At 51.7% G+C, this 24,740-nt stretch overlaps 1 protein-coding gene across 1 annotated transcript in view; it reads right to left on the bottom strand.

Annotated features, from left to right (window-relative positions):
* Window positions 1-3,280: 3,280 nt before the first annotated feature.
* Window positions 3,281-24,740, bottom strand: part of LOC101616892 (death associated protein) — a 41,529-nt gene continuing 20,069 nt past the window's right edge. The window contains exons 3-4 of the mRNA XM_004652540.2: window positions 6,259-6,301; window positions 3,281-4,963 (exon numbers count right to left, since the gene is read on the bottom strand). Of these exons, the coding sequence (XP_004652597.1) occupies window positions 4,850-4,963; window positions 6,259-6,301 (157 nt within the window). The 3' untranslated portion in view covers window positions 3,281-4,849. The remainder of the gene's footprint in view (window positions 4,964-6,258; window positions 6,302-24,740) is intronic.

The following is a 24,740-nucleotide window of genomic DNA, read 5'->3' as shown; positions in this document are numbered from 1 at the left end:
TCTACCCACTAGATAATACAAGCAGCCTCTGCCCCTAGCTTCCTCGTTGTGGCACAAGTGTCCGCAGACTCGCTGCGGTGGAGCAGCATCTCCCAGGTGACAGCCACAGCCCCGCACACTCTACCACATTCCAAACCCTTAAGATCTCTCCGAGAGCGGCGCACACGGTTTTCTGGTTTACTTTTTGCATGGGAAATCGAGCATTATGCTTATGCTACAAAAATGTTGGCCTCTCTCTTCTAAGTGACCAGCAGCACTACAGAATGACAATTTTGAAATGTAATCAAAAAGCTAATTTAGGGCTTCTGGGTAGAGTCCCAAATTCTCCACATTACATTAGTTCATTATATCAAATTGTGTTGGTTTTTTTCCAGTTGACAAATTGAATTTTTTAAGCATGGCAGTTGAATTTATCATAATATTTAGGACTAAAGGGGAGAACAAGGGAAAAATAATTTTCTCTTGTCACGAATGTCCTTAATTGAATTTTAGGACGCCTGTTTGGTAGAGCAAGTTAAATGTTAGAGAGAATGTTGAGATGTGCAGCCACATTGTGTGATTGGGAGAAAGCAGATCCAAGATGCTGAGGCCCAGAGGACATGCGCCGTGAGCCCTTGGGTGGGTTCACGTATGTGCCCACTTGGCTGGCGGCAGTGTCCAGATACTCTGACTAAATGTCGTCCTCCACAATGAGGCTGAACCTCGGCCAACCCTTCCCAGCCTGACAGAATCAAAGGCTCTCACCCCCAGCTATCGGGGAGGGCTGGGGTACTCAGCAGCAGGCTCCCACTGCCACTGCCACCTCAGCCCTCCCTGGGTCTTCTCTGCGCCAGCTTCCATAAGCTCAGGAGCCAACTTTTCGTTCTGAGATGAGCCCTGCTGCCTGCCCTCCCTGGTTCTGGAAGGACGTGCCTTCATGCCCAGCTGACGCAGCTCTGAGGCTTGAGGTCAGAGTCGGGTAGTCGTGCGCACCCTAAGCCAGCACTCTACCCACGGAGCCGTTCCCAGTCCAGAGAGCCAATTCTTTCTCAAAAGTTTCTTCCTCCAGGCGCGGGTGGTAAGGGCTCACACTCACGCCCCGGCACGGGGAGGAGAGGCAAGCGGAAGCCAGCCAGGGTCAGCCAGTGAGGCCGTCTCCAAACGAGACCAAACCTAACCATTTTCTGACTGTGTGCGTGAGTGCTTACGTGTGCGGTTACAGGCCTTGGCAGGATGGAGGTATGCTCTGAGAGAAGTATCAGTAGACTTCTGTCATTTGCAAATGTCATGTATACTTACACAACCTAAGACAGCTACCACGTTCCCAGCTGATCTTACTGGGCTACTCGTAACTTAGGATGTGGTATACGTGGCTCATTGTTGGCCACACCACGTTATTTTCATCCGTCTGGCTCCAGCTCTCTGGAGGACTCTGACCAATTTCACGAGCCCCGTCTCCTACTCCTTCCTTCCTCCAGAACAAACGGCCCAGGATGCTCCCGGGAGCCTTGCACAATTGCCTGAGTTTTCATTTCCATCCTGCAGAGGCCAGCAGGATGCTTTATCTTGGGGAGAAAAGTTTACTTCTGAGTTTCTAAAGAGCAACATTTAACCAACATAGCAGCTGCAAAGTCAAGAAGTTTGCAAAACCGCAGAACGCCTAGGCCGTGGGGGCAGCTGTTTGGAAAATAACCTACCCCTGCCAGCCTGCAGCTGTCCCGCCCGCCTGCCCCAGGGCTGCGGTCGCCACGCTGTTCCCACCCCCAAGGGCCCGGGCTTCGCTCTCACTGTGTGAAGTACGAGGACTGGGTGTGCAGAGCGGTACCGTTCCATGGGGCGCTGTGCGCACAGCGTCTAGGCAGCACCCGAGTTTACGTAAAGACAAAATTGGACTGTGTGCTTTGGATTGTGAACTGTGCTGTGAGAATGGCATCTCATCTCAGCATGACTTTTTAAAAGTCATTGTCAGCAACTAATCAAACTGCGTGAGCTTGGGGAATTTTTGGCCTTTGGGATTTGCCCATGTTGAATAGTGGCACCCCACACGCAACAAAAATGTCTAGGTCCTACCTTGCAGTACTTGTAGATGTGACCCAACTGCAAATGCAGGCCCTACACTACAGAAGAGGGTAGCGATGAGGCAGGCTGGATTTGAAGGGGCACCGGTGGGGGTTCGATGTGAGAAGGCAGGGACAGGCGCCTGTGGGTGAATCCCTGGTCCCCAGGTGGCGGTCCTTTTGGGTGTTGGGTGGAACCTTTTGGACACGGGGCCGAGCTGGCGGATGCACTTCCCGTGGAACTCTCTGCTTCCATACTGCTGTGAGGTGCCCAGAATGGCACGCAGTCCCACTGCCGTGACGCCAAAATACACCTTTCCTCCCTCAGGCTGCTTGCAGATAAGTCACATCACTGAGAAAAGCCGGCTAGTTTAGTGCAGGCAGGGATCTAGTGACTGCTGCCCTCGTGGACAGACACGCCTGGCAGGAGACAGCTGGGCAACTGCTCAGCAGCAGGCCGCATTCTTGCTGCTGTAAGCGGGGCTGCGGCAGGAATCTTGGCCCTTAGAGCTTCGCTCCTACTGTGGCCCCACCAGCACCTTCATTCTAAGGCTGCTCTGGAACTGAGACAGCACCCTGCGGTCGCCTTGGTCACCCAGGGTGCAGTCCTGGGACGGCAGCTACAGGAAACCAACGCAGATGATGGCGCTGTCTGCTACGCTGTGGAAGCTTTAGTGGGCAGTCCTGCTCCGTTTGCTGGGCCTGGCATTTCCAGCTTCCTGGTAAGAATGTTGTCACTGCCGTCACTCTGGGGCAGGACACCTGACACACCTCCACGCACAGGCGGAGCTAAGGCCTGGACTGTTGGGACTGCCGAGCCAGCCGGCCTGCCTGCCTGAGCCCGCCCCACACAGGTCCCAGCTCAGCCTCAGGCCGCCGCACTCTGGACCTCCACCCGCCAAGAGAGGGCCTTGCCTATCAAAGGCTGCGCACTACCACTCCTGGGCTTGCTCCTACTAATTCTCTTTTAATTGTGCTCTCAAAGAGCCCACCTGGCACAGGGCCAATGGCTACAGCCAAACAATCCATTTCAAATGAACTATACTAAGCTTTCCTGTTCCTTGACAATTTCAGTAATGATTGTGCCTGAGTTACTAGGGGCCCAACAGTTCACCTCTGGGTATAGAAAGTGATTGCTGAAGATATCCATTGCAAAGGCATGTCAAATTTCCACTGAAACCATCTGGTGGCTCAAGAAAGATGTAAAAGAAAAGTTCTGAAACGTAAGAAAAGCAAGCCTGATGTAAGCGCAGAAGCTTTATTATAATCACCATTATTCTTGAAGCCAACGATTCAGAAACACCAGGGGCCCAGTCTGCGTGCAGTGCTCTGGAGCCCAGAGCGCGACCAAGCTAGCTGAGAGCATGCGGCCCGCGCCACCTCAGGAGCGGCTCTGGTTCCAGACAAGAGGGACGGCAGGTGCTTGATTTCTGCAGTGCATGGCCGGCACAAGTGGACCTGGAGCTGCCTGTTGCCAAGGTCCTTTCCTGCACTTGGTTTCATAAAATGGGCAGTGAGGCTGCAAGCCTGGGTTTCCAAAGCCACTCTTCTTAGTTCATACTAATGTTTCAATGAAAGAAATATGAGACTAACAACGCGGGCCCCGAGATCTATGGACTTACTTCCTGTGAATGCATTTGCTGGGCTCCTAGCGTGGTCTATGAACTGTGAGGAGGCCTATCCTCCTAAGCAAGCTGGCTCACAGGCCTGGAGCAGGTACCCGGATGGCTGGGGGTGGACGCTGCTCACAGCACCACTGTCCTGCAGCAGACACCACTGTGGGCAAGCGTGAGGATGGGCAACCTCTCCATAAGCAGCACCCCAGAAGGTTCTAAAGTAGCTTTGGCTTTTCAGAAAAGGCATGCAGTGGCCTCAAACACACAGGGTAGGGTAAGCTAGGGCAGAGGTGCATTCAGAAGTTGAACTGGCACGCTCAGGTGGAGATGGGCCCAGCGGGTAGCAGGGGAATGCTAGGAGCACTAACCCACAAGCAGCTCTTCCTAGCCAAGTGCAGTGAACATTTCGGGCCCCTGGGGAGGCAAGGCACAGGTCCTGTCTTGTCGTGCTTTCAGCCCCAAACAATCTCAGTCCTCCACCCTGGTCAGTAGTCACTTCCAGAATGCAAAAGCAGCTCTAGAGATGAGTACTTGAAAACAGGGTTTCTGGCTCTCCCGGGAACCTGCTGGCCCCTAGGTTGAGAGAGGCACGACCCCCTTGGTTTCCAGATCCATGGTTCCTGGAGAGGAAGGCCCTGCAAAGCTCATGCTTTGTCCCTGGAGCTGAGCTCACTTGTCACAGTGAGGAGGGAAACGCCCATCCCTGGCCTGCTCGAGCCACCCCTGCTCTGCACGGCCACCTTGGGTCCCCCTTCCTCCTGTGCTGCAGGCACTGGGACTGTCCAATTGCTACAAATGTGAAGGACCAGCAGCTTCCCTAACCTAACCACATCTCCCAAATTTGTGGCCTTGTGTTAAGGCCACAGGCAAGGACTTTGGTGACAGCTGAGAGAAAACTAAAGGTACAGTGTGAAGGACTTCCTTTTACTCAGGGCTTGTCAAGTTCCTCTAATGGAACTTCTGGGGGGAAGAAGGCAATGAGCTTTAAGATGCTCAATCAGGACTCCCAGAAACAAAGTTTGGGGTTTGAGTCTTTTCTACTTTAAATACGGAAGTTTAGGAGAAAAGACAGCACTTTGCTTTGTCTTTGGTTTCTCCACTGAGCAGTATTTTGCAGAACATGCCAGTTCTTTTGGTCAGGGAAGCATCCGAGTTGGGGCACTGCTGCTAAGGGTGAGGGGATCTGGGTGTCTTGGTTCACTTGCGAGGCTGTTGGATGTGCTGGGTTCTTGGGGAGGCATGTTTGTCCATGGAGGCATGTGGCTTCTGGTGAGCCACCTGCGCGGCTGCCGGGGGAAAGTCTTTGTCACCCTGTGAGGAGACACAGATGCACAAGCTGGTTAACAATGAACCAGTGGAGGGAAGGGAGGGAACTACCCCAAGCCAATTTCCTGGAGGACGTGAGGACTGGGAAGCTGGTGGAGGGGCGGTGGCCCAGTCCACAGAGAAGCCCATCTCCTGCGGCTGGTCGGCCCTGCGGCTATAAGGAGGCCTAGACTCCAGAGCCACGAGTTGAGGGTGGTGTGAGTCCATGTGCCAGAGCATGGTGAGAATGCCTGCAGGGTCTGCCCCGTGGTTCCCTTGGCACTGAGCTGGGAATGGGCAGCACTCTCCTGTTAGATCTGCTCTTGTGATCATATGAAATGGAGGCAATGCAAGGTCTCAAGTTGGCATTTGCCACCGCAGCTGGCAGTGGGCCTGGCTACTGTGGGAGGTGAGGGGTGAGGCAGGATGAAATAGGAGTATGGACCAGATGCCACTTGGCCCAGTCCTGGAGAAGGTGCTTGGCTGGGTTCCAGGGACGGGCAGGTAGAGCTAAGCACCAAGGAGGGAGCTTAGACCAGTGCAGACATTTAATAAGCTCCTGTGTAGTAGACCTGTCACCATGGGCTCTGGGGCACTGGACGGCTATGGCAGCTCCATCAGCAGAGCTGTCCCCAACAACAGAGCCTTCCTTGAACATAGGACCTAAATGTCCCAGAGCAGCAGAGCACGTATTGCATCCGTGTGGGCTTTGTTTGTGAGAGGTCTACAGTTAAAGTGGATCTCAACAGAAGAGCAACTCTGCAAACTAAAATGTGTGGCAAGAATATGGCCTTAGTCCAGGGTCAGCAAACAAAAGCAGCCATTGACAGCACACAAATGGAAGGGTGTAGCTGCACACCACCAAAACCTTGTGGTGCTTCAACTCTCATGTGCCACGATCTATACTTCTTGTGTTGATTTTTTTTCATCACTGAAAAATGGGCAATATTTTCAAGTTAGGGAATTTAAACTTCAGGAATATAGTTTGCAGAGAAGCCCCACTAAATGAGTGTGACAAAAGCAGGAGTTCTACTGTGGGCCTATTCCTAACCAGAGGCATGATCCCCCGTGACGTCAGAGGCTCCGATCACGAGCCATGCTGCTGCCAGAGCAGGCAGTGGGAGAAGAGGAGACGTGGTGAGGGGAGAGGAGACACGGGGAGGAGAGGAGACACAGGGAGGAGAAGAGGAGAGACATGGGGGAGGAGATGGCATGGGGGGAGAGAGGAGACACAGGAGAAGGGGGAGAGGAGCCACGGGGAGGTGATGGGTGACGCTTAGAGAGAGGGAGTCCACACTTACCCGGGCAATGACACCAGAAATGAACACTGTCGGTTTCGGTGGGCTGAAAAATAGGAAGGGAAAAGGTGGCTTTAACAAAGTGATTCATAATGGGGAGCAAGGGAGGAAAGGAGACATGCGGATGATTGGTGTTAGGTGAACACAGGCATTCTGCAATGAGGAAGAAGTTGGCCGATTCCTTCTGCTAACAACCAGGCTGAGGCTCAGGGGCTGCTTCTGAGGTGAGTCCAGGTGAGTGTGAGAGGGGAAAGGGAGAGCTGTAAACAAGTGAGCCACCTATTAGCACTCAAGCTTTTACCTGCCTAATCTTCAAACAGTCCACTGGGGCAAGCCCCCATCTACTAAGACTGTGCTAAGGGACAGGCCTCTCAGAAGTGGGGTGTGAGCAGCTTCAGGGTGGGGCGAATTCCCTGCCATATCCACCCAAGTTTCCCATTCTAGAATCTCCACAGGGTCCTTGTTTCTGTTAATTTCTAAGACTCACAACCAATGCAAACTTCTGGTCCTGTAGCTCAAGTATTGTAAATGTAACCTGACATTTATTTAGCTCATATGGAACCCCCCAGACTGTCCGCAGTACGGAGGGACAGAACACAGACCCAAGATAAACGTGTTCATTGAGGAAAGGAGACAAGTCCCGATGTGCTATGTCACTGAAACCTGAGCTTTCAACACGATGGCACTCCCTCCCTTATTTCTCTGGATATGGGGATGTTAAGCTCACATTGAACGCGTTTTGTGTTGACAACAAGTAGGAGGCCTCGGGACACATTCTGCAGACACAAGGAAGCAGGGCGAGGACAGGAGACAAGGACAAGGTCGCCCAGCCAGCGAGACGTGGTTTGCGAGGGAGGGCACAGGTGTGCTGAAGGGCAGCGCTCCTCCAGCACAGCTGCGAAGAGCGGCTGCTGGGAGAGCGGTGGGGGAAGGCGCTGTCCTGGCTGCACGTGGCTATAGCCAGCCTCGGTATTTAGAACCTGCAGAGACAGGTTGTATCCTAAGCAGTTTAGCACAAACGCTGGACCCCCCCCCCCCAACACACACAGCAAGTTCTCTTACTTCATGAGATGAAGAAACTTCCAGTCTTATGAAGCATCACAGGAGGCCCCTGTGTTCCCTGGGTTTATTGAGTATCTGCAGAGTGGAGAACTGGGCTGGATTTCTCTGTATTATGTGTGTGACGTAATTACAGGATTTGGATCTAGCAGGAGTCAGTCTGCTGAAACGTGCCCCTTGTGCCATGAAGGAGGAAAGAATGAGCCATCTCAAAGGGGCCGAGCTGCCACAGTGCTCTGTTACAGCTGAAATCTCCCAAGGGCTGCAGCCGCTGGAAGAGCCACCGGCCTGTCTTGCTACATGCAGCAAACAATGAAGAAACTTTGGGGATGGCTGCTGTCCTGGTACCACAGTAAGACTGGCAGCTTGGGCTACAATGAGCCTAAAAAAGCAAGTTCACTAGAGTTTTTATGTCACCCATATGGCTGTTAGTGACATTAGAGTGAGACCCTACCTCAAAAAAAAAAAAATAAAAAAAAAAAAGAAAAGAAAAGAAGAAGAAGAAAGAAAGTACCAGAAGGAGTTAAGGGCAGGCTCGCATGGAGGACAGGAGGCAAACATCACCAGCAGGTGTGGCTCTGCCATCAGATGGTCTCAGTTCTGGCAGTGGCCAGCTGCTGACCTTCCTGCAGCTGAGCTTTTCACAGGCCACGTGAGCTGGCAACATGCGCTTCCTGCACCAGATGCCCGCCTGGACGCGTGAGTGCACATGGCTCGGCACATGACAACGGTCCCTAGATGTCAGCTGTTACGATGACAACGACCATGCACCCACCCTTCCCCATACGTGCCGCCTTGTGTTTCCACCGCCACACATGACCAGCTCAACTGCTTCTCCTTGTCCTCTGGGCATACAAGTGGGACAGAAGGCTTGCCACAGTAAGAAAAGGATGGTCTTAAATCAACAGACGTTATAAAACCCACAGCCCGGGCTTGAGGCAACCCTCCCAGCCTCAGTCTACTTGGAGTGTCCATCAACCAGGTTAGAAGCTTGCTGAGATGCCTAGCTCTCTGGTGGTGGTGCTTGCCCTGCCTTCCCTGTGAACAGCGGGTGCCAGTCTGGCTCTGGGGAAAAGTGCTAGGAGGAAACAGGGAGAAGTTGTCACCATCGAGCCACCAGCTCTGCCACCCTGCAGGAAACAGTGTCTGACTGTCTCTTAGAGTGCCCGTGGCCAGGCGCATGGGGCACCATCCAGGAAAGGCTCCGGTGGTGCTGGGAGGGCCGTCACAGGCACCAGCGTGCAGACACAACAGCCGCACACGAGGCAGCAGCGAAAGGGGCCCCAGCCGCTTCAGCTAAACCGAGCTAGGCCTGGGGCAGAGTGAAGGGCTCGAAGCCGGGCTAGAGCACAACTCGAGCAGGGGCAGGCGGCTGTTCTGCCGCCGAAAGTCACTGCTCAGGGTGTGTGGGTGGTTCTTGTGGAATGTGCGCTCCCAGCCCATTCTCCTCATGCAAGCACAGATCATTTGTGACAACCTGGGAGCGAATTCAGGTTTGCTACAGACCTGTGGTCTGTGCTCTCAGTGTGTACAGAAAATATATTCCCACCTGGGCTCTTTCAAATAAGTTTCCCAGCAAATGGATGGAAAAGGAACCCTTTCTTGCCATTTTCAATTCTTGAAGTATCTTCCTGGCCTGGTGTTCATTTACTGGTGTTAATAATTCTCGAGGCATCTGAACAGTAATTAGCATGGCTGGCGAGCAGGGGAAGGGGCTCACTCTACTGCACCCAGACGTAACGTTATTCTTCTAATTCTGACAGTGAGGCACTCACTGCCTGCTGCTGCCTGATGTTCCCGCCAGATGGCACTGCTGGCCTGTGTAGGCTGTGGCCAGCGTGGCTCTGCTCAGGGTGGCTGGAAACTGGTCAACTAGATCCCTGCTAAGGAGTCAGACTGTCGGTGAGCCTAACCAGGCAAAACACAACCAAACCTTATCAGTGATTCAAATCCTAATCTGCCAAGTCCTCTTCTCTTTGGTAGGGTTTTTCAAAAGAGCTTGGGTAGACTGCTGGTGCCTGTTTAGCCTGGTCTTACAGCACCTGCTCTTCAGTGAGATGGTTTGTGACTTTGGAACTGGTCTTTAGTCCTGCCATGAGGAGTCTGTGAAGCTGCAACATCCGGCTCTACATTCAACTCTCTGCTCTTTCCCTCTCGTAGACTTCCCAGCTCCAGAGCCTGTAAAGGAAACCTGAAGCCTCCCCGGCTGCTCTGCCGAGCACCTAGAAAGCAGGCCGGGCTGGGGCCTGTGGGGAAGGCAGCTCTTGGCTTAGGCTCTTGAGGACAGAAGAACCTTGCCTGCCCTTTCCAACTTCAAGAAGCTCAGACCCCCAGTGCCGAGTACTGTCTTATACTTAATGACTGCCCCACACTCAGGATGAAGCCTGAGAGCTATACCAGCTGCTTCAAGAGGGGCTATGACCTTCAACTGATCTCTAGACAGTGCGCCACCCCCCACGTGTGTGGCACGTGTGCATGTGTGTGTAGGTCAGAGGACAACCTCAGATAGCAGCCCTTACCTTTGCAAGCAACAAGGTCTAGCTAGCCAGCTTGCCCTGGTGATCTGTCTGCCCTTCCGTCTGCCTCCCAAGCACTGGGTTTATAGGCACGCCGCACCACATCTAACTTCTGCATAGGTTCTGGGGACCCAAACTCAGGTGCTCATGCTTGCATGGCAAGTGTTTTACTACCTGAGCCAACGCGCCAGCCCAGGACCCCTGCAAGCTGGCATACTCACCACCTCCCTGTCTACTGTAGGGAAGGGGGCCGGAGGGACAGGCACACCTGTTGGAATCTGAACTGGTGAGTTCTGGATTCCTCACAGAGCCTGTCTCGATAGAAAGGGGATGGGCTTTGTGGAAGGTGTGGACTCAGGGTAGGGTCTGAGCGCTGACCAACTGACTCAAGGCTCTTGTCCCTCTGACTGAAAAGCTTCCTCTCCAGTTTTACATTTTGTTGCTCACAACCAGAATACCCAGTACAAGTCCTGTGTAGACAGTGAGGGCAAGAGTTTGACAACAGAAGTGTCCCAGAAAACCTGGGCCATGTGGCTGGCAGTGGCTCTGGGGTAGTGGTGGAGGTGGGAACCCCTGTGCTAGCACTGCAGAATCCCAGAAATGAAGGACCCGAGGAGGGACACGGGAGGCAAGCAGGCAGTGTGGCCGAGGCACACAGGCGCATGCCTGTGCTCCAGTTTCCTGGGAGGTAAAGCAGCCGAAGGAAGAAGGACCAGGGTGACCAGCCAAAAACACCCTCAGTTCTACTGACACAGAGACCCACAGGGCATTTGTTGCATCCCGGCATTTGCCTCAGTAAGGAACCAATCAGACTGTAGAGAGAACACCAGCCTCGTTATGGCTCAGTAACAGGGCTGAGCGAGAGAGCCCTGAAATTGTTGTGATACAAATGTGTTCGGCACTGTAGTTTCAGAAATGACTGCAATGGCAGATGGTATTGCATTTGTCTTCCAGCCTTTTCTTTTAAAACAAAAACAAAAATGTGAAAAAGGGTTCTTAATTTCCCACTACGTTCTCACTGACCAGCAGGAGAATTCACTTTATTCAGGGAAACTGAATGAGGTCAGAAGTCATCGCCATGTGTTCTCAGGACAGTCTGGGGTCAAGCATCCGTCCAGGTGCTGACTAATGGTGCCTTCTTTCACTCTCAAAGGCACACCAGACCAAACAGTGTGTGGCCACTCCAAACTGAGACACAAATCAAGAATAATCTTCAATTCCACAAGGGCTTTCCAGACTTCTATTTTTCTTTCTTTAGTTTTTTTTTGTTTGGTTTTTCGAGGTAGGATCTCACTCTGGTCCAGGCTGACCTGGAATTAACTCTGTCATCTCAGGGTGGCCTTGAACTCATGGCAATTCTCCTACCTCTGCCTCCCGAGTGCTGGGATTAAAGGCGTGCGCCACCACGCCCGGCTAGACTTCTATTTTTCTAGAGAAGAAATGCTCACATTCCCTGTGCCAGTTCTGACTGTAATACTTGAACCAGCTAGTAAACACCACCTTTAAAGCTGCCTCACATACAATGTTTCCAGTACTTTCCCTCAACCCCCAGAGATAGAATTTACACTTTCCCAGCTGGGTTTTTGCAAGAACTTCCCACATAAACCTGTGATGGCAGCTTCTGCACCTGGTCCCTCTCAAGGTCAAGGGTGACGATGGAATCTGTGCCTGGCCTACGCTGGGTGCTGGTCCACCGGCAATGCAAAGTGCTCTGGAGCTCTGACCTAACACCTCCTCAGCTGCTGCTGGATCATCGTCTCTTACGGGGAGCTCAGGCTAATAAGGACTTCTTCAGATAGTCTCGACAGAACTTGAGAACTGCGTGGAACTGAGTGGAATCTTACATGATGAGGTAGAGGCAGGAAGTGGGGGAGGGTCTGTGCTTTCATCCAAGACCACTGACTTTCAAGAGCCAAAATTAATAGACTTCACAGGAAACACCCATCTATTTGCCATATGGCAACTCCTGGCTGTGGCGGGCCAGGGCTAGATTCTCTGCGGGACACCTGCTGTCCCTCTCTAAAGCTTCAGTGGCTCCAAAGGTGCGGCTGGCCTGGTCAGATTTTGATATGGGTGACACTGATCTTGTGTCATAGCGTGTGATGTCATTATGCCACCATGACAGATAGCTGAACTCAGCGCAGAGCCAAAGACATGCCAGGCCTGTTCTCAAGAAAAGGCACACAGGTGCTCCCCTTACCCTGGAGCTGAGGGCAACTGGGTGCGCTCGGATGGAAGGCCCCAGGGTTTAGCTCCTCAACTCTCTTATCCTTACTAAGTGCCTCTCTCCACCGCTTAGGTTCAGTATTGTGCAGTAAGTAATAGAAAACAGGTATTTCCACTGATTTCCTTTTCTCAGTGAGCATGAAGAACAGGAGGAAGACACAGGGTCTGAGAAGCCACACCTTGTGAGGGAGGAGCTTACTTGCAGGGGCACAGATGATCTATTCCTCTCACATACAATGCACTTTTCTTAGGTTCCTAAACTGTCTGCTATTATATAAAATCTAGGGTAGGGCACTCAGTATTTGTGTCCTGGTTCTTAGGGCTGAGAGGAGCGACTGGCTGCTTTCTAGAGCTGTGTGTGAGCCGGCAAGCACCTGGCAATGACGGAGGAGCATGGACTCCCCATTCCTGTGCAGCAGTCACTCCACTACGGCTCTGGGGGCTCTGCTTTGGAATTCTGACAGCATCATTCTAGCCTAGTGAAGTTAGCTTCAAAAACACTCCTTCTCCTAACAATTAAAAGAAATAGACCAAAGGAGCCATAAGGGGTGAATAAATTATTAAAGTAGAAGTTGCTATAAATATGAATGGAGCTCAGTTATTCACAGTGGATGGTACAAGAAGGTTCTTCAGGCTCACACGCTGACTTCTGGCAGGAGCGAGGCTAGCACCCTGCGGCACCCACCAACTGCCTCTAGACGAAGCAGTCTGGTGCATGTGTACCAGGAAGTTTTCTGTTTGCTGTCCCAGTTCCCTCAGTGAAGGGCAGGACAGGGCCTTGTTGTGCTACATGTCCCCAAGGGTTTACAGGTCTGGTTAGGGGACAAGAGGGAGGGAGAGTGAGTGCCGCCCATCAGTGCCGTACCAGGGAGGCACACAGACAGAGCATCCGGCCCCTCAAATTCTTAGGCAGGAAGGAAGCACAGGCACCCTCACCTGAACTCTACCTCAGCTTCCATCACAGCCCCAGTCTCTTCTTCCCAGAACCCTTCAGGAGTCCAGAATGCAGAATGTCTCACATCTCAGAAAGATGACACGCCCGTAGTGCGAGGGAAGGAGAGCACATCTGGAGAGTCCCGGGCGGCAGGCGCGGGCCACAGAAGGCTACGGAGTCCAGCTCACGTTGTCCCACACGAGTTTCACACGCCCGCAGAGCCCTCTGCAGGTATCCAGGTCTTCCGACCAGGGGCACTAGCGCTGCCTGCTCATCGGTCACACGTGACTATGCCATCACCACCGCCAAGACAAAGAGTCGGAGTAGACAGGATGGCAGACTGTCAGTAGGTAGAAGGAATCACGGGCACCCCTCCAGGATTACAGGAACAGCTATGGCCAGTTCCATACACTGTCTGCACGGTGACACTAGATTCACTGGCTAAGCAAAACCCTGCTGAGGCAGGGGGGAAAATGCCACTGAGGAACTTCTGTTGACCTGACAGGCCTATCTTGGCCTGACTCTGGGTTGACAGAACTGAGCACTAGCAAGCCCGTCTTGTGCTTTCGAGGTCTTTCACTGACATCCATGCCTGTCTTACCCATGGCCCCCCAACCTTCTGTGTGTGAGCAGAGGAGGAGCACACAGGACTGACCACATGCCATGCGAGAAAGGAGTGCTGAGATGAAGGACACCCTGCCCGAGGTCACAGGCTGGGAGGAAGTGGAGCAAGAACCTGGGTCCTCGAACTCTGTTCCTACAGAAGGTGCCCAATCTCCAGACAGCGCCAGCACAGTCTGCAATCCATCTGTGTTCTGTCAAGTAAACTTTGCTTCCTTATCCTTCTCTTGCAGACTCAGAGGACAGGGCTTAAAGACACCCCATGGAAGCCAGACGCCCCAAGCTTATCACGTGCCCCTTGAAAGCTTTCACAGCAGAACCCCCATCCGCACTGGCCAGTGCTGTTCACACAGCCCTGGCCCACCGGGGACACGGGCTGGCGGCAGTCCTCCAGCTATGCCCCACAGTTTCAGCAGCACTCCAAGTTCTAGCCTCAGTGGCAAAAAGAGACCCCACAATGACTTTCTGGGAGACGTCTGTCAAGGGAATTCACTTTTCTACCCTCGTCTTTTCCTCCACCACTGCCAGTCTCCATATGCTACCAGGTCACAGGACACACACAGGTCTATGCAGGGAAGGCCTAGCAGCAGCCTGCGAACAAGGCTGTTGGGCGCCAGCTTTCTGGCCATGGTGTCATCTGTGGTGGCAAATCCCACCTAGACAAGGGGCATTTTGCTAATGAAGGGTAACTCAGTTGTGTGCAAGACATGCTTTGGCTTCCTTTAATTTTCCTTCCCTAATCAGCAAACCCTCAGTGGCAAGATCAGGCTGAAGAGCCAGAGGGAAGTCACACCATTTTCTTTCTGGAAGTATCTGCTTGTTGAGAACTTCCAGAAATTACAAAATTCTTGCTCAGGTCTGAGTACTGAACCAAGTGTGTAACTTTAACTCCAGGAGATGTAAGAGGTGACACTCCTTCAGGAATGACTCCTTCTGAAGTCATGTGAGATTCCCCCAAACAAAGATTTCCCAAGCAAGCACCCTTAGGAGGCATGTGCAGTCACAGTCACAGTCACACCCAAACTTTGGGCTAGAGCACTGAGCTGAGCCTTGGCACTTATACCAACAGCACAAAAAGATGTGTTAAGAACATGCATCAATTCAGACGTGGTGGCGCACGCCTTTAATCCTAGCACTCGGGAGGCAGAGGTAGGGGGGTCATTGTGAATTCAAGGCCACCCTGAGACTACATTGTAAATTCCAGGTAAGCCTGGGCTAGAGGGAGACACTACCTTGAAAAACCAAAAAATAAAATAAAGTAAAATAAAATAGAACATGCACGAAGGAGCAGAGAGCTGAACCAGGGGCAGCATCATCCACCAACCTTTTGCTCCAAGGTGGCCCACGAGTCTCCAGCTGCGGCTGCAGCCAACAACAGCAGGCAAAGGGGGCCTCCTACAAGCCTTGCCTTCTACAGGCTAGACAACCAGAGCTGTCTACACACAGAGCTCCAGCTTCACATCCAACAACAGCAGGCAAAGGGGGCCTCCTAAAAGCCTTGCCTTCTACAGGCTAGACAACCAGAGCTGTCTACACACAGAGCTCCAGCTTCACATCCAACAACAGCAGGCAAAGGGAGCCTCCTAAAAGCCTTGCCTTCTACAGGCTAGACAACCAGAGCTGTCTACACAGAGCTCCAGCTCACGTCCAACAACAGCAGGCAAAGGGGGCCTCCTAAAAGCCTTGCCTTCTACAGGCTAGACAACCAGAGCTGTCTACACAGAGCTCCAGCTTCACGTCCAACTCGAGGTTTAACTGTGACATGAGAGGCAGAGAGCAGCAATGAACACAGTACTGATACAGGTAACACTTCTGTCTTACTCTGACCAAAAACAATTTTATGCACTGCAAACACATGAACCCATGCCATCTTCACAACGGCCACATCAATTATCACTCATGGTTTGCACATGAGCACTCTGATGACAGGACAAAGATGAGCAGAGCTAGTGACAGAAGATCTGTATCCAAACCCATGAGCTGCCACCAAGGGCCCTGCTGCAAGACACAACTGATGTTTTTCTCAACTCTAGCTTCAAGTGTACTAAGGCTTCGTGACTCAAGGATAATTTGGTGAATTTAACCAAATGTTACATGCTGTAAGAAAAGCTAAGGCAGACAGACTTGTTAAGACAAGCTCCATTAATCAATGGGCAGGCAACATTTTATCAAGAGGGATGTCTCCTAACCGCTTCTAAAACAAAAGTGATATTTGATCAAAGACTTAATGTTAGCAACTCTAAAGAGTACCCTCATGTAGTACTTTCAACTGCACCTAAGAGGCCAACAGAGCGTGCCTAATGTCTGGGGATAGGCGGGAGGGAGCAGAAGCAAACAGAGAAGGCACTGTCCACCAAGGCTCAGGAAAGTTGCGGTCATAGTCTTTCTATGGGGCTCCATGCGTCTTCCCCCAACCATGTCACCCAGCCTTTCTTGATCTGGAGTCCCACAACTGTGCGAACAAAGTTCAAAACCCAGGTGAGAAGATGGAGGGATGGCATCAAAGAGAAGCCATCTTAGAGGCACAGGGGCAGAACAGGTGTGACCGTCTGGGGGAGTGGAGGATCTGAGAGGCACGGGAGCAGAACAGGTGTGACCGTCTGGGGGAGTGGAGGATCTGAGAGGCACGGGAGCATAACAGGTGTGAATGTCTGGGGGAGTGGAGGATCTGAGAGGCACGGGAGCAGAACAGGTGTGAACGTCTGTGGGAGTGGAGGATCTGAGAGGCACGAGAACAGAACACACACACCACACCAGCACTCCCCCCCACAGTGAAATCTTACAATAAGGAATTCTGGCCCTATGGTGTGCAATGCACTCTGATTTTGTGTGTGTACTGACCTCTACTCACTAAACTGCTTTGTAACCTGCCAGTGGACAACAAACCCAGCTTGCAAAACACAGGTTACTTGAGGAGCCATGACACGATGTGCCCAAGCCTTCATTTTCTCTGTACCCATGCATACTGAATGGCTGTCCTGTGAAGGACGCTCCTTGCTGTGGTGTGAATATTAAGGCTTGGCCCAACCGCTGCAGCCATTCTCTGAGCAGGCACTTGGGTGCTTGAAGCGGCAGGGCCCACCCAGACCAAGCAGATCACTGGACGGTCAGCTTCCTTCCGTCTGCCTCCTGCCTTCCACGTAGTCCTGATCCCATGACACTCTGCCTCACTGTGGAGCCAAGGACTATGGACTGAAACTGTGAGCCAAAACAAACAATTCCTCTCTTTCGCTTGTTTTTTTTCTCAAGTATTTGTCACTGCAGTGGAAAAAGTGACAGATATACACCTCCACTACACAGGTCTGTCAGAAGAACAGGCTGGGACAACAGCCAGTCCGGGGCCACTGCAGCCTATCTCAGCAACTGTATGCAGACGTAAGAGAGCAGAGTAGGTGCGTGCCACAGGGGAGTGGGCTTCCCAGCAGAATGCACAGCCTTGTTAGTAGAATCCCAGTAATTTGAGGTCTGTGATCACTGGGCAAAAGGTAACATACATAAGATGGCAGCAAGAATAATTAAAAGCCCTTAAGAAAATAAGGTTTTAGAAGGAAATCCAAGCATTATATAGTAAAAGTTTATACATAATTAACTGACAGGTTTATTACAAATACCTCCACTTGCGCATTAAAATCACGTCTTTCCTTAGAGGTTTTCTGTGGTACCACTTCTGTTAAAGAGTCTGAACTACAACGTGTCATGAAAGTACACATCACATTTCTTAGTCCCCTCCCCTCCCCCCCCTCCCCTCTTCTCTTCTTTCTTTCTTTCTTTCTTTCTTTTTTTAAGGCAGGGTCTAGTCCTAGCCCAGGCTGACCTGGAATTCACTATGTAGTTTCAGGGTGGTCTCAAACTCATGGTGATCCTCCTACTTCTGCCTCCCAAATGCTGCGTTTAAAGGCCATGTGCCACCACGCCTTGTCAACATTTCTTATAGATATTTTTAATTTGGACTTTTAGGAAACAGATCAGATTGCCATCCAACATAGTTATACAGCTAGTGAGGTGCTGCAGCACAGAGTATACCTTGAAATGTTTCTATGGCTGCTGCTCGGAACACACGATCCACAAAGAACCAGACGAATGGCCTGTGTGGAAGATATGCAGAAGCCCGAGTCTGACCAGTGTACAAGTGTCTTGTCTGTGCAGGGTCAATTCTGCCTGGTGTTCAAGACCCAAATGTGGCCTGCTCCCGAAGAGGAGGGGGGCAGATGAGGACGGGTGCAGGGAGAGCCGCCACCGGAGGCACCTGAAGGTGGTCCCGGGCACTGCTCACGGCCCGCAAGTGCTCACAAGCATCCTTCCATCCAGGCCTGGGGGCTTCTCTGGGGCAGGGCCTGTCTTGCAAGCACTGCACATTTCCAGGAGGGGCACAAGGACGCTTGGTGGGTGCCTGGGGCCTGACAGCACAACTCGCCCAGGGCTCTGGGAAGCAGTTTTGACCACGAAGGCTTATGCAAAGAAGCTGAGCTACTTTTCTCCTGTCCCAGGTGATGTGTCCCAAGGAAAAGGTAAGGTCTGTGCTACCCAAAAGCTACCAGTGTTTCTCTTACTTTCTTCACAGAGGGGTCAAAGTGGGGTCCTGCCCTAGGTCTGGGCATCTGGATGGATTCCTGGGAAAATGGTCAGACGTGCACCCTCTCCAGACCCACCATGAGCACCTGTCAGCATCTGAGTCGGGGCTCGCTTGTGCAGATCACACTGTGTGGCTGTGCTGGAGGGAACAGTACCTGTGGGAAGGGGCCATTCCACTCCCACCGTCAGAAACACAACGGGAAATTCCTACCCAGTTAAACAAACAAAGGAGCCAGTGTGGCGGTACACCTACCTGCAAGGTCAGCGCATGGGAAGCTGGCAGGAGGTCTGAGACCAACCTGGCCTCGCAACACAACACAAGCAAACAAACTCTGGCTTTACAACAACCTGCTTTTCCCATTTCCCTCCATCCAGAACAATCCAGTCCTAAAGCCTCAGGTGGGGTTGAGAGAGGCAGCCCAGTGCTGGCTGCTGGCAGGTGCTGGGCACAGAGAGCCCTCAACCAGCCTTGATCCTATAAATCCTCTGAGAAATCCCAGACACTTCACTGCCCTATTGCTTCAGTCAGATCCTTACTGCTGAGCCAAGCATCCAAACAAGCGGCTTACTGGAGAAAAGGGGTTTATTTCAGGCTTATAAATTCCAGGGGAATACCATCAATGGCAGAAAAAGCTGGCACACCTACACAGATCTAAGCAGAGAGAGACCAAACAGCCCGCAGACACCAGCGCCAGCAAGCACAAACCACCAGAGCTGCAAACTGCTCTCCCCACATTTTGGGGCTTTTTGACTGGAGATCCGCCCCAAAACACACCTAAGAGCTGGACTCCATGATCAGCCCCCAGTGACACACTTGCAGCAGCAGGGATTTGCCTGCCAGGCGCTCAAGGAGGAAGTTTAATCACAAATGACAAAGTCTATGGGGCCAGACATTCAAACTACCTCACCTATCAACACTAAGGTGTAGAGAATTTGGTTGACAAGAAATGGGTGCTCTCTGCGCTCAGCTGGGCATCGAGATACCCTTGGAACTCAAGCCACAACAATGACAGGACCACAGCAGACTGAGAGGGTGCAGGGGGGACAAGGGTTCTGGGTAAAATGACAAAGGCAGCCTTTGTCATTGGTGTGGAGTGCTGAGGAGGAAGGGAAAGAGGGACATAGAGACTGAGCCAGTGGCTAGTGGCACTGGGGAGGGTGGTGAGAGAAAGCAGATGGGGTGAGGAACATGCCCTGTTTTCTGACATTAATGAGAGCAGCTGGGGGAGGGGAGGGGTGCTCTCAGCCCTGCTCCTGGCCTGGCTGGCTAGGCAGATGGTGGCTTTCTCTGGAGCCTGTGGACTGGCTCTGGGGAAAATGTCCAGGTTGTGGTGGAGACCAAGAAAGGCTGGAAACCCAAGCTGGAGGACCTTCTTGCTGCCTTACCTTTGTGATCTCAACTTAACTGGTCTCACCCCTGACGTCACAGGGGGAAACAGGTGACCACTGTGGGTGGACGGACAGCAATGCATGCTTACCACTGCTCTGGGGGTCTTGCACCCAGGCCTCCTCTACATCTACCTCAGAACCTGGCGCACAGTGGACTGCAAAGAAGGGGTGATGAGTCACACAGGTTCAACACACTGTGGCTTAAAGGACATTCAACACAGTTCCACTGCAGCTTAGGAAAGGGGCAGCCAGCCTTCACAGAGGAGCTCACCTGAGGGTGCAAACAGTGCGGTGAGGAAAGGCAGACCCGAGGCATTTCCCCACTAGCTCTCAGAACACCGCTTAACTGAGTGCCTGGCATGGAAAAGTGCACCGGCAGCGAAGCCCAGAGGTCCTCTAGGAGGCAGACAAGGAACACAGAGTGGTCATTCAGGAAGCTGAAATTCCTGGAACCAAATCACAGAGCATCTCTTCTGAAGCTTGGATGAACAGAACAGGCTGTGTGAGTCTCTATTAGAAACTTCCAGACTCTTCCTCATGGTCACAGAGAACACTATGAGCCAAGAGCTAGAGGTGCACACACAGTCTAAGTTCACGTTCATGTTCGAGGGAGAAATGAGACCATTGGTGTGGCAGAAAGGGTGAACCCGGTTCAGCTTGGTGCAACTTAAGAGGTCTCCGGCACGTGGTGGCAATGCTCAGTAGGCAGTTGGTATTATGAAGCTGATACAGGGCAGCAGTAACAGCAGGAGCCACGAAAGGCTCATCTGCAGACACATGGCCTGAAACCTGGTTGAAATGACATTCCCCTGTGCAGCTACAAAGGGGACAGGGCGGAAATGCAATGTGGCTACTAAAGTAGCAACCGAGGGCTTTGACTGAGCCTGTGTGAGTGCGGGACATGCCCTCCAGACTACCTGAAAGTGTGACACAAGAAAGAAGTCCTGCTGTCAGTACCCACTTTCGGCTTGAGGAAGAGGGTGGTGCTTCCCCACATGCCACCAGGGACCTGGTCTCGGCAAGGCCAGCAACACCTGCTGGCTGGCCCTGGGGCATCTACCTTCGCTGGCACTTCACCGTAGGCTAGGAGCTGCAGACCTCGAGGACCCCATGCTGGAGGCAGCCTGGAAAAGGAGGGCCTGGGGCCTGACTGCAGGCACATTAGCCTTATGAAAATAGTGTGCCCAGGATTCCCCTGCTCCATGTGAGAGCGCCAAGCCACTCTGTTCAGGGCTCTCGGCGTCTCCCTCGCTATCCTGCCTTGGGGACTGGGATGCAGCACCTTCTTTTACAGCACATGATGGTTGGTGTAGGTCCCTCTGAGGACTGTCCGCCTTCCCTGCTGAACACTGGTGAGTAACACCAACTGATTCTGCGCGTGCGCGCGCACACACACACACACACACACACACACACACACACACACACACTTTTTGGTGAAGACCCCTAGGCTGAGACAGGTGGCACCTGGAGTTTAGTTTGAGGCCAGACTGTTCTACATAGTGACAGTGACACGGTCTCAAAGAAAAGGAAAGAAATAAGGCAACCCCACTCCGATCTTTAAGCAAACAAAGTTGATAACTCCATCTCGTACTTTTTTGTTTGGTTGGTTGGTTTTTCAAGGCAGGGTCTTGCTCTAGCTCGGGCTGACCTGGAATTCACTATGTATTCTGAGGGTGGCCTGGAATTCACAGTGATCCTCCACCTCTGCCTCCCAGTGCTGGGATTAAAGGCTATGCCACCACGCCCAGCTGTATCTCATCCTTTTAATGGTAGTAAAACTCGTGACCATGAGTTAACAACAAAATCAGGAAAAATCATAAAAAGAATTTGGAAAATGAGGAAGCACAGAGAAACAGACATGATGCGCACATTTCCTTAAGTTGAGACCTTAAGAAACTTAAGCTTAAGCTTGTTCCTTCCTATTTTAGGAGAGAGCACACCCAGAAACTCGGGGAAGACCTGAAACACTAATGCCCCGCGGGGTGCCTCTGCTGCCGGCTCCACACAGCAACAGGAATGGCCACAGAGCCCAAAGTCAGATAACAATGGGAGGACCTCCGCAGCCTGTCTGCGAGCAGAGTGCCACTCTGGGCCTCACCTGCTGCCCCTCCCATGGGGACACGGAGCATAAGCTGGATCAGCTGGGGATTCTCAAGACCTATTTGTTGACTCTGAAGTGCTCACACCAACAGATAACAGGCAGGTCCTGAGGTCCCCTCAAATGCTCTTCTTAAATAGCTGCTGGAAGCCAGGCGTGGTGGTGCACACCTTTACTCCCAGTATTTGGGAGGCAGAGGTAGGAGGATCACCATGAGTTCGAGGCCACCCTGAGACTACAGAGTGAATTCCAGGTCAGCCTGTGCTAGAGCGAGACCCGAACTCAAAAAACCAAAAGAAATGAAAAAACAACAAAACAACAACTAAAACAAATGAAGCTGCTGGGCGAGGGGCGGAGGTGAGGGGAAGCACTGCAGGGAGGGAAAAAACAAAAGTATGACGTGTGTCTAAATGTCTGAGGAAACCTGTCACTTTACCTCTAACCTAAAAATTAATTAAGAAAACAAGTAAAACAGCTCTTGGGTCACTCCTAGCACCCTTTGATCCCATGGAAGCAGTACAAAAATGTTCCAACACTTGGGCTGGGGAGACAGTTCATTAACAACTTGCTCACACAGCCTGCTGGCCCAGGTTGGATTCCTGAGTACTCACAAAAAGCCAGACAAGAAGGGAGAACGTCTATGTCTGGAGTGCATTCATAATGGCAAGAGGCCTGGCAACTTGCTCCCTACCCCCTTACAAATAAAATATTTCTTTAAGCAAAAAAATCTTTAAGACAAGCATTGGGAGTGAGTGGGTTAACTCAGGTCTCGAGGGCCAGGTCTCTGATGTAGGGAAGAAGACGGACTGTTGCCACAGGGGGAATACCAGCCTGGCTCATCACCTGCAGCCCCCACCATGAGGACTCACAGTGGAATTTTATCATGAGCTATTTATCACTTTCTGTACATGTCAACTTGTCATACGTAACAATTAGTTTGACGATCATAAATTAGGCCTGACAAGATACCTCTTGATACACCATGCCCAGATTTAGCAGATATAAACACACTGTTAATTTCTCCAGTATCAGCCCAGGGCCACTATCATTCATTAGCTTCCATTCCATTCAACTTGATGCCCATCTCACATCACCACTGCCCTGATAACCGATCGCTGTGGCCAGTGTCAGGAAGTGTGATGTCTGTCCCACGGCTGATGGTTGTATACCATTTTCAGGGGTGAAGAAAATACGTGTGTGGGGGGTGAGGGTGGTGGGGACAGAAATCAAGTGCCACTGATGGAGACTGTGGAAAGAGAGACTGAACAGGCTTCACAATGTACTTCTTAGAAGCCTATATAACGTACAAAGTAAACTGCTTTAAAAGTTTTACATCTGTCAAAAAATCTATCAAGAAAAATCTTACTCATTTATCCCAGCTCCTCCATGCCAATTCTAAACTTATCCCTGATCAATGAGGTTGGCTGTCAGCTGCAACACCCCACTCAGGTCCAGATGCTATAGGAATGTCTCTTAAGAGCATCTTGGGACAGGGATGATGTTTTAGTCCCCAACAGCAATGCCCTTTCCCCAGCACCCAGAGGACACTTGTGCCAATCCTTTGTTGAGGTTAAGATTCCCTGGCGTCCTCCTCTAAGGCCTTCAGTAGGCAGGGAGTCATAGAGTGGGACATCACTCACAGAAGCCACAGAGCCAGACAGGCAACACGCAATGCACCAAGAATCCTCTTTACATATCGTGCATCTGGCCACTGCAGCCGCAAAATCCTTGCCATTTGAAGAGACAGCCATCTCTCAGGACTGTGTTACCTGAAGAAATGCTAACTGACATGTCCTGCCCATGCGCATCTCTTCTGCGCTTGCTGTGAGGTCTCCTCTAGGAAGGGGTGGGCAGTTTTAGAACGCTGAATGGTTAGCCTTTTTGAACCAGCATTTGTGAAAACAGACTCATAGGCTGACAGAAGAGGAGGTGGTGCCTTGTTTGGGTGCTAATCAGATTTTTAAAAGGTCAAAAGGATGACAAGAACCACTCAAGTTAAACAGACATACATGTTGGAGACCACCGTCGTGTCACAGTGTGGCTGACAGCGTAACTGTACAAAAGGAAACGTGTCTGCTGAAGCAAGTTGAGCAGTGCAGCTGCTCCAACCTCCAATTAGATAAAGAAGGTTAATTCCTAACCACAGACCCCATGCTCTGTTCACCATGGCCAGATGTCCTCCTAGCAAGCAAAGTGATCTTCAAACCACAGCAAAAGTACCTGAAACCACACAAGGAAGTTCTCTCAAGACAATCCGCATTAGGCCAAAGGTACTATTTGTGATGCATAGGTAAGCTATTTGTAATTCATGCATAAGCCTAAGAATAAAAACACTGTGGGCCAAGATTCAGTGCCTCTAAGCTCACTGGGACAGAGAGCTCCCTGGTTCCCCCACTGCTCTATGTCTGAACGTGGTGAGTTTCTTTGTCTAGGTATCAATGTTCAACCTTCTAGGACCTGAACCACACAGCGCTGGTCACAGCACACACACACACTTTTATTAGGGCTTCTGACTTCACACCACACCTCAGCACGCTGCATGCCCTCCTCTTCACTTCACTCCATCACTGAGCTGCACGGACTGCACACCACACCACACAGCATGCCCTCCTCTTCACCTTCATTCTACCACTGAGCTGTGATACCCTGTGGCTGTCGGCAGAGGCCTGACAACACTGAAAATGAAGCTGGCCTGTATTGCTCTGTGTCCTTGGGACTATTTCATCAAAGTGTGTGTGCCAGGCTTCTGCTACATTATTAAATCAAATGCTAAAGTACAAAGGCTGCGCTGTTGGAGTGCACAAGAAGCACCCCACCCACAAGCACCCCAGCGTGGCCTCAGCGTACGCCGCCGAGCAGGGCACTGCTTGGTCACTTCCACAAATGCTGCACGTTGCCAGTAAGCCGCCACATCAGGCACCTTGCCTCCTGCAGAGGGCTAAAGAGCGGCATCCAGCCAGCCAGCCTCTGAGAGAACTGGGCTAACAGCAGCAGAGACAGACTGCCTGTGAGAGAGAGCCAGGCCGCTCCAGCTTGTCCTGCACCCACGGGGCTCAGGCACCTCACC

The sequence above is a fragment of the Jaculus jaculus genome, chromosome 13, assembly GCF_020740685.1.
Source record: "Jaculus jaculus isolate mJacJac1 chromosome 13, mJacJac1.mat.Y.cur, whole genome shotgun sequence".
Classification (NCBI taxonomy): domain Eukaryota; kingdom Metazoa; phylum Chordata; class Mammalia; order Rodentia; family Dipodidae; genus Jaculus; species Jaculus jaculus.
Note: the sequence above shows the minus strand (reverse complement) of the source record. Positions and strands in the feature narration are given on the sequence as shown.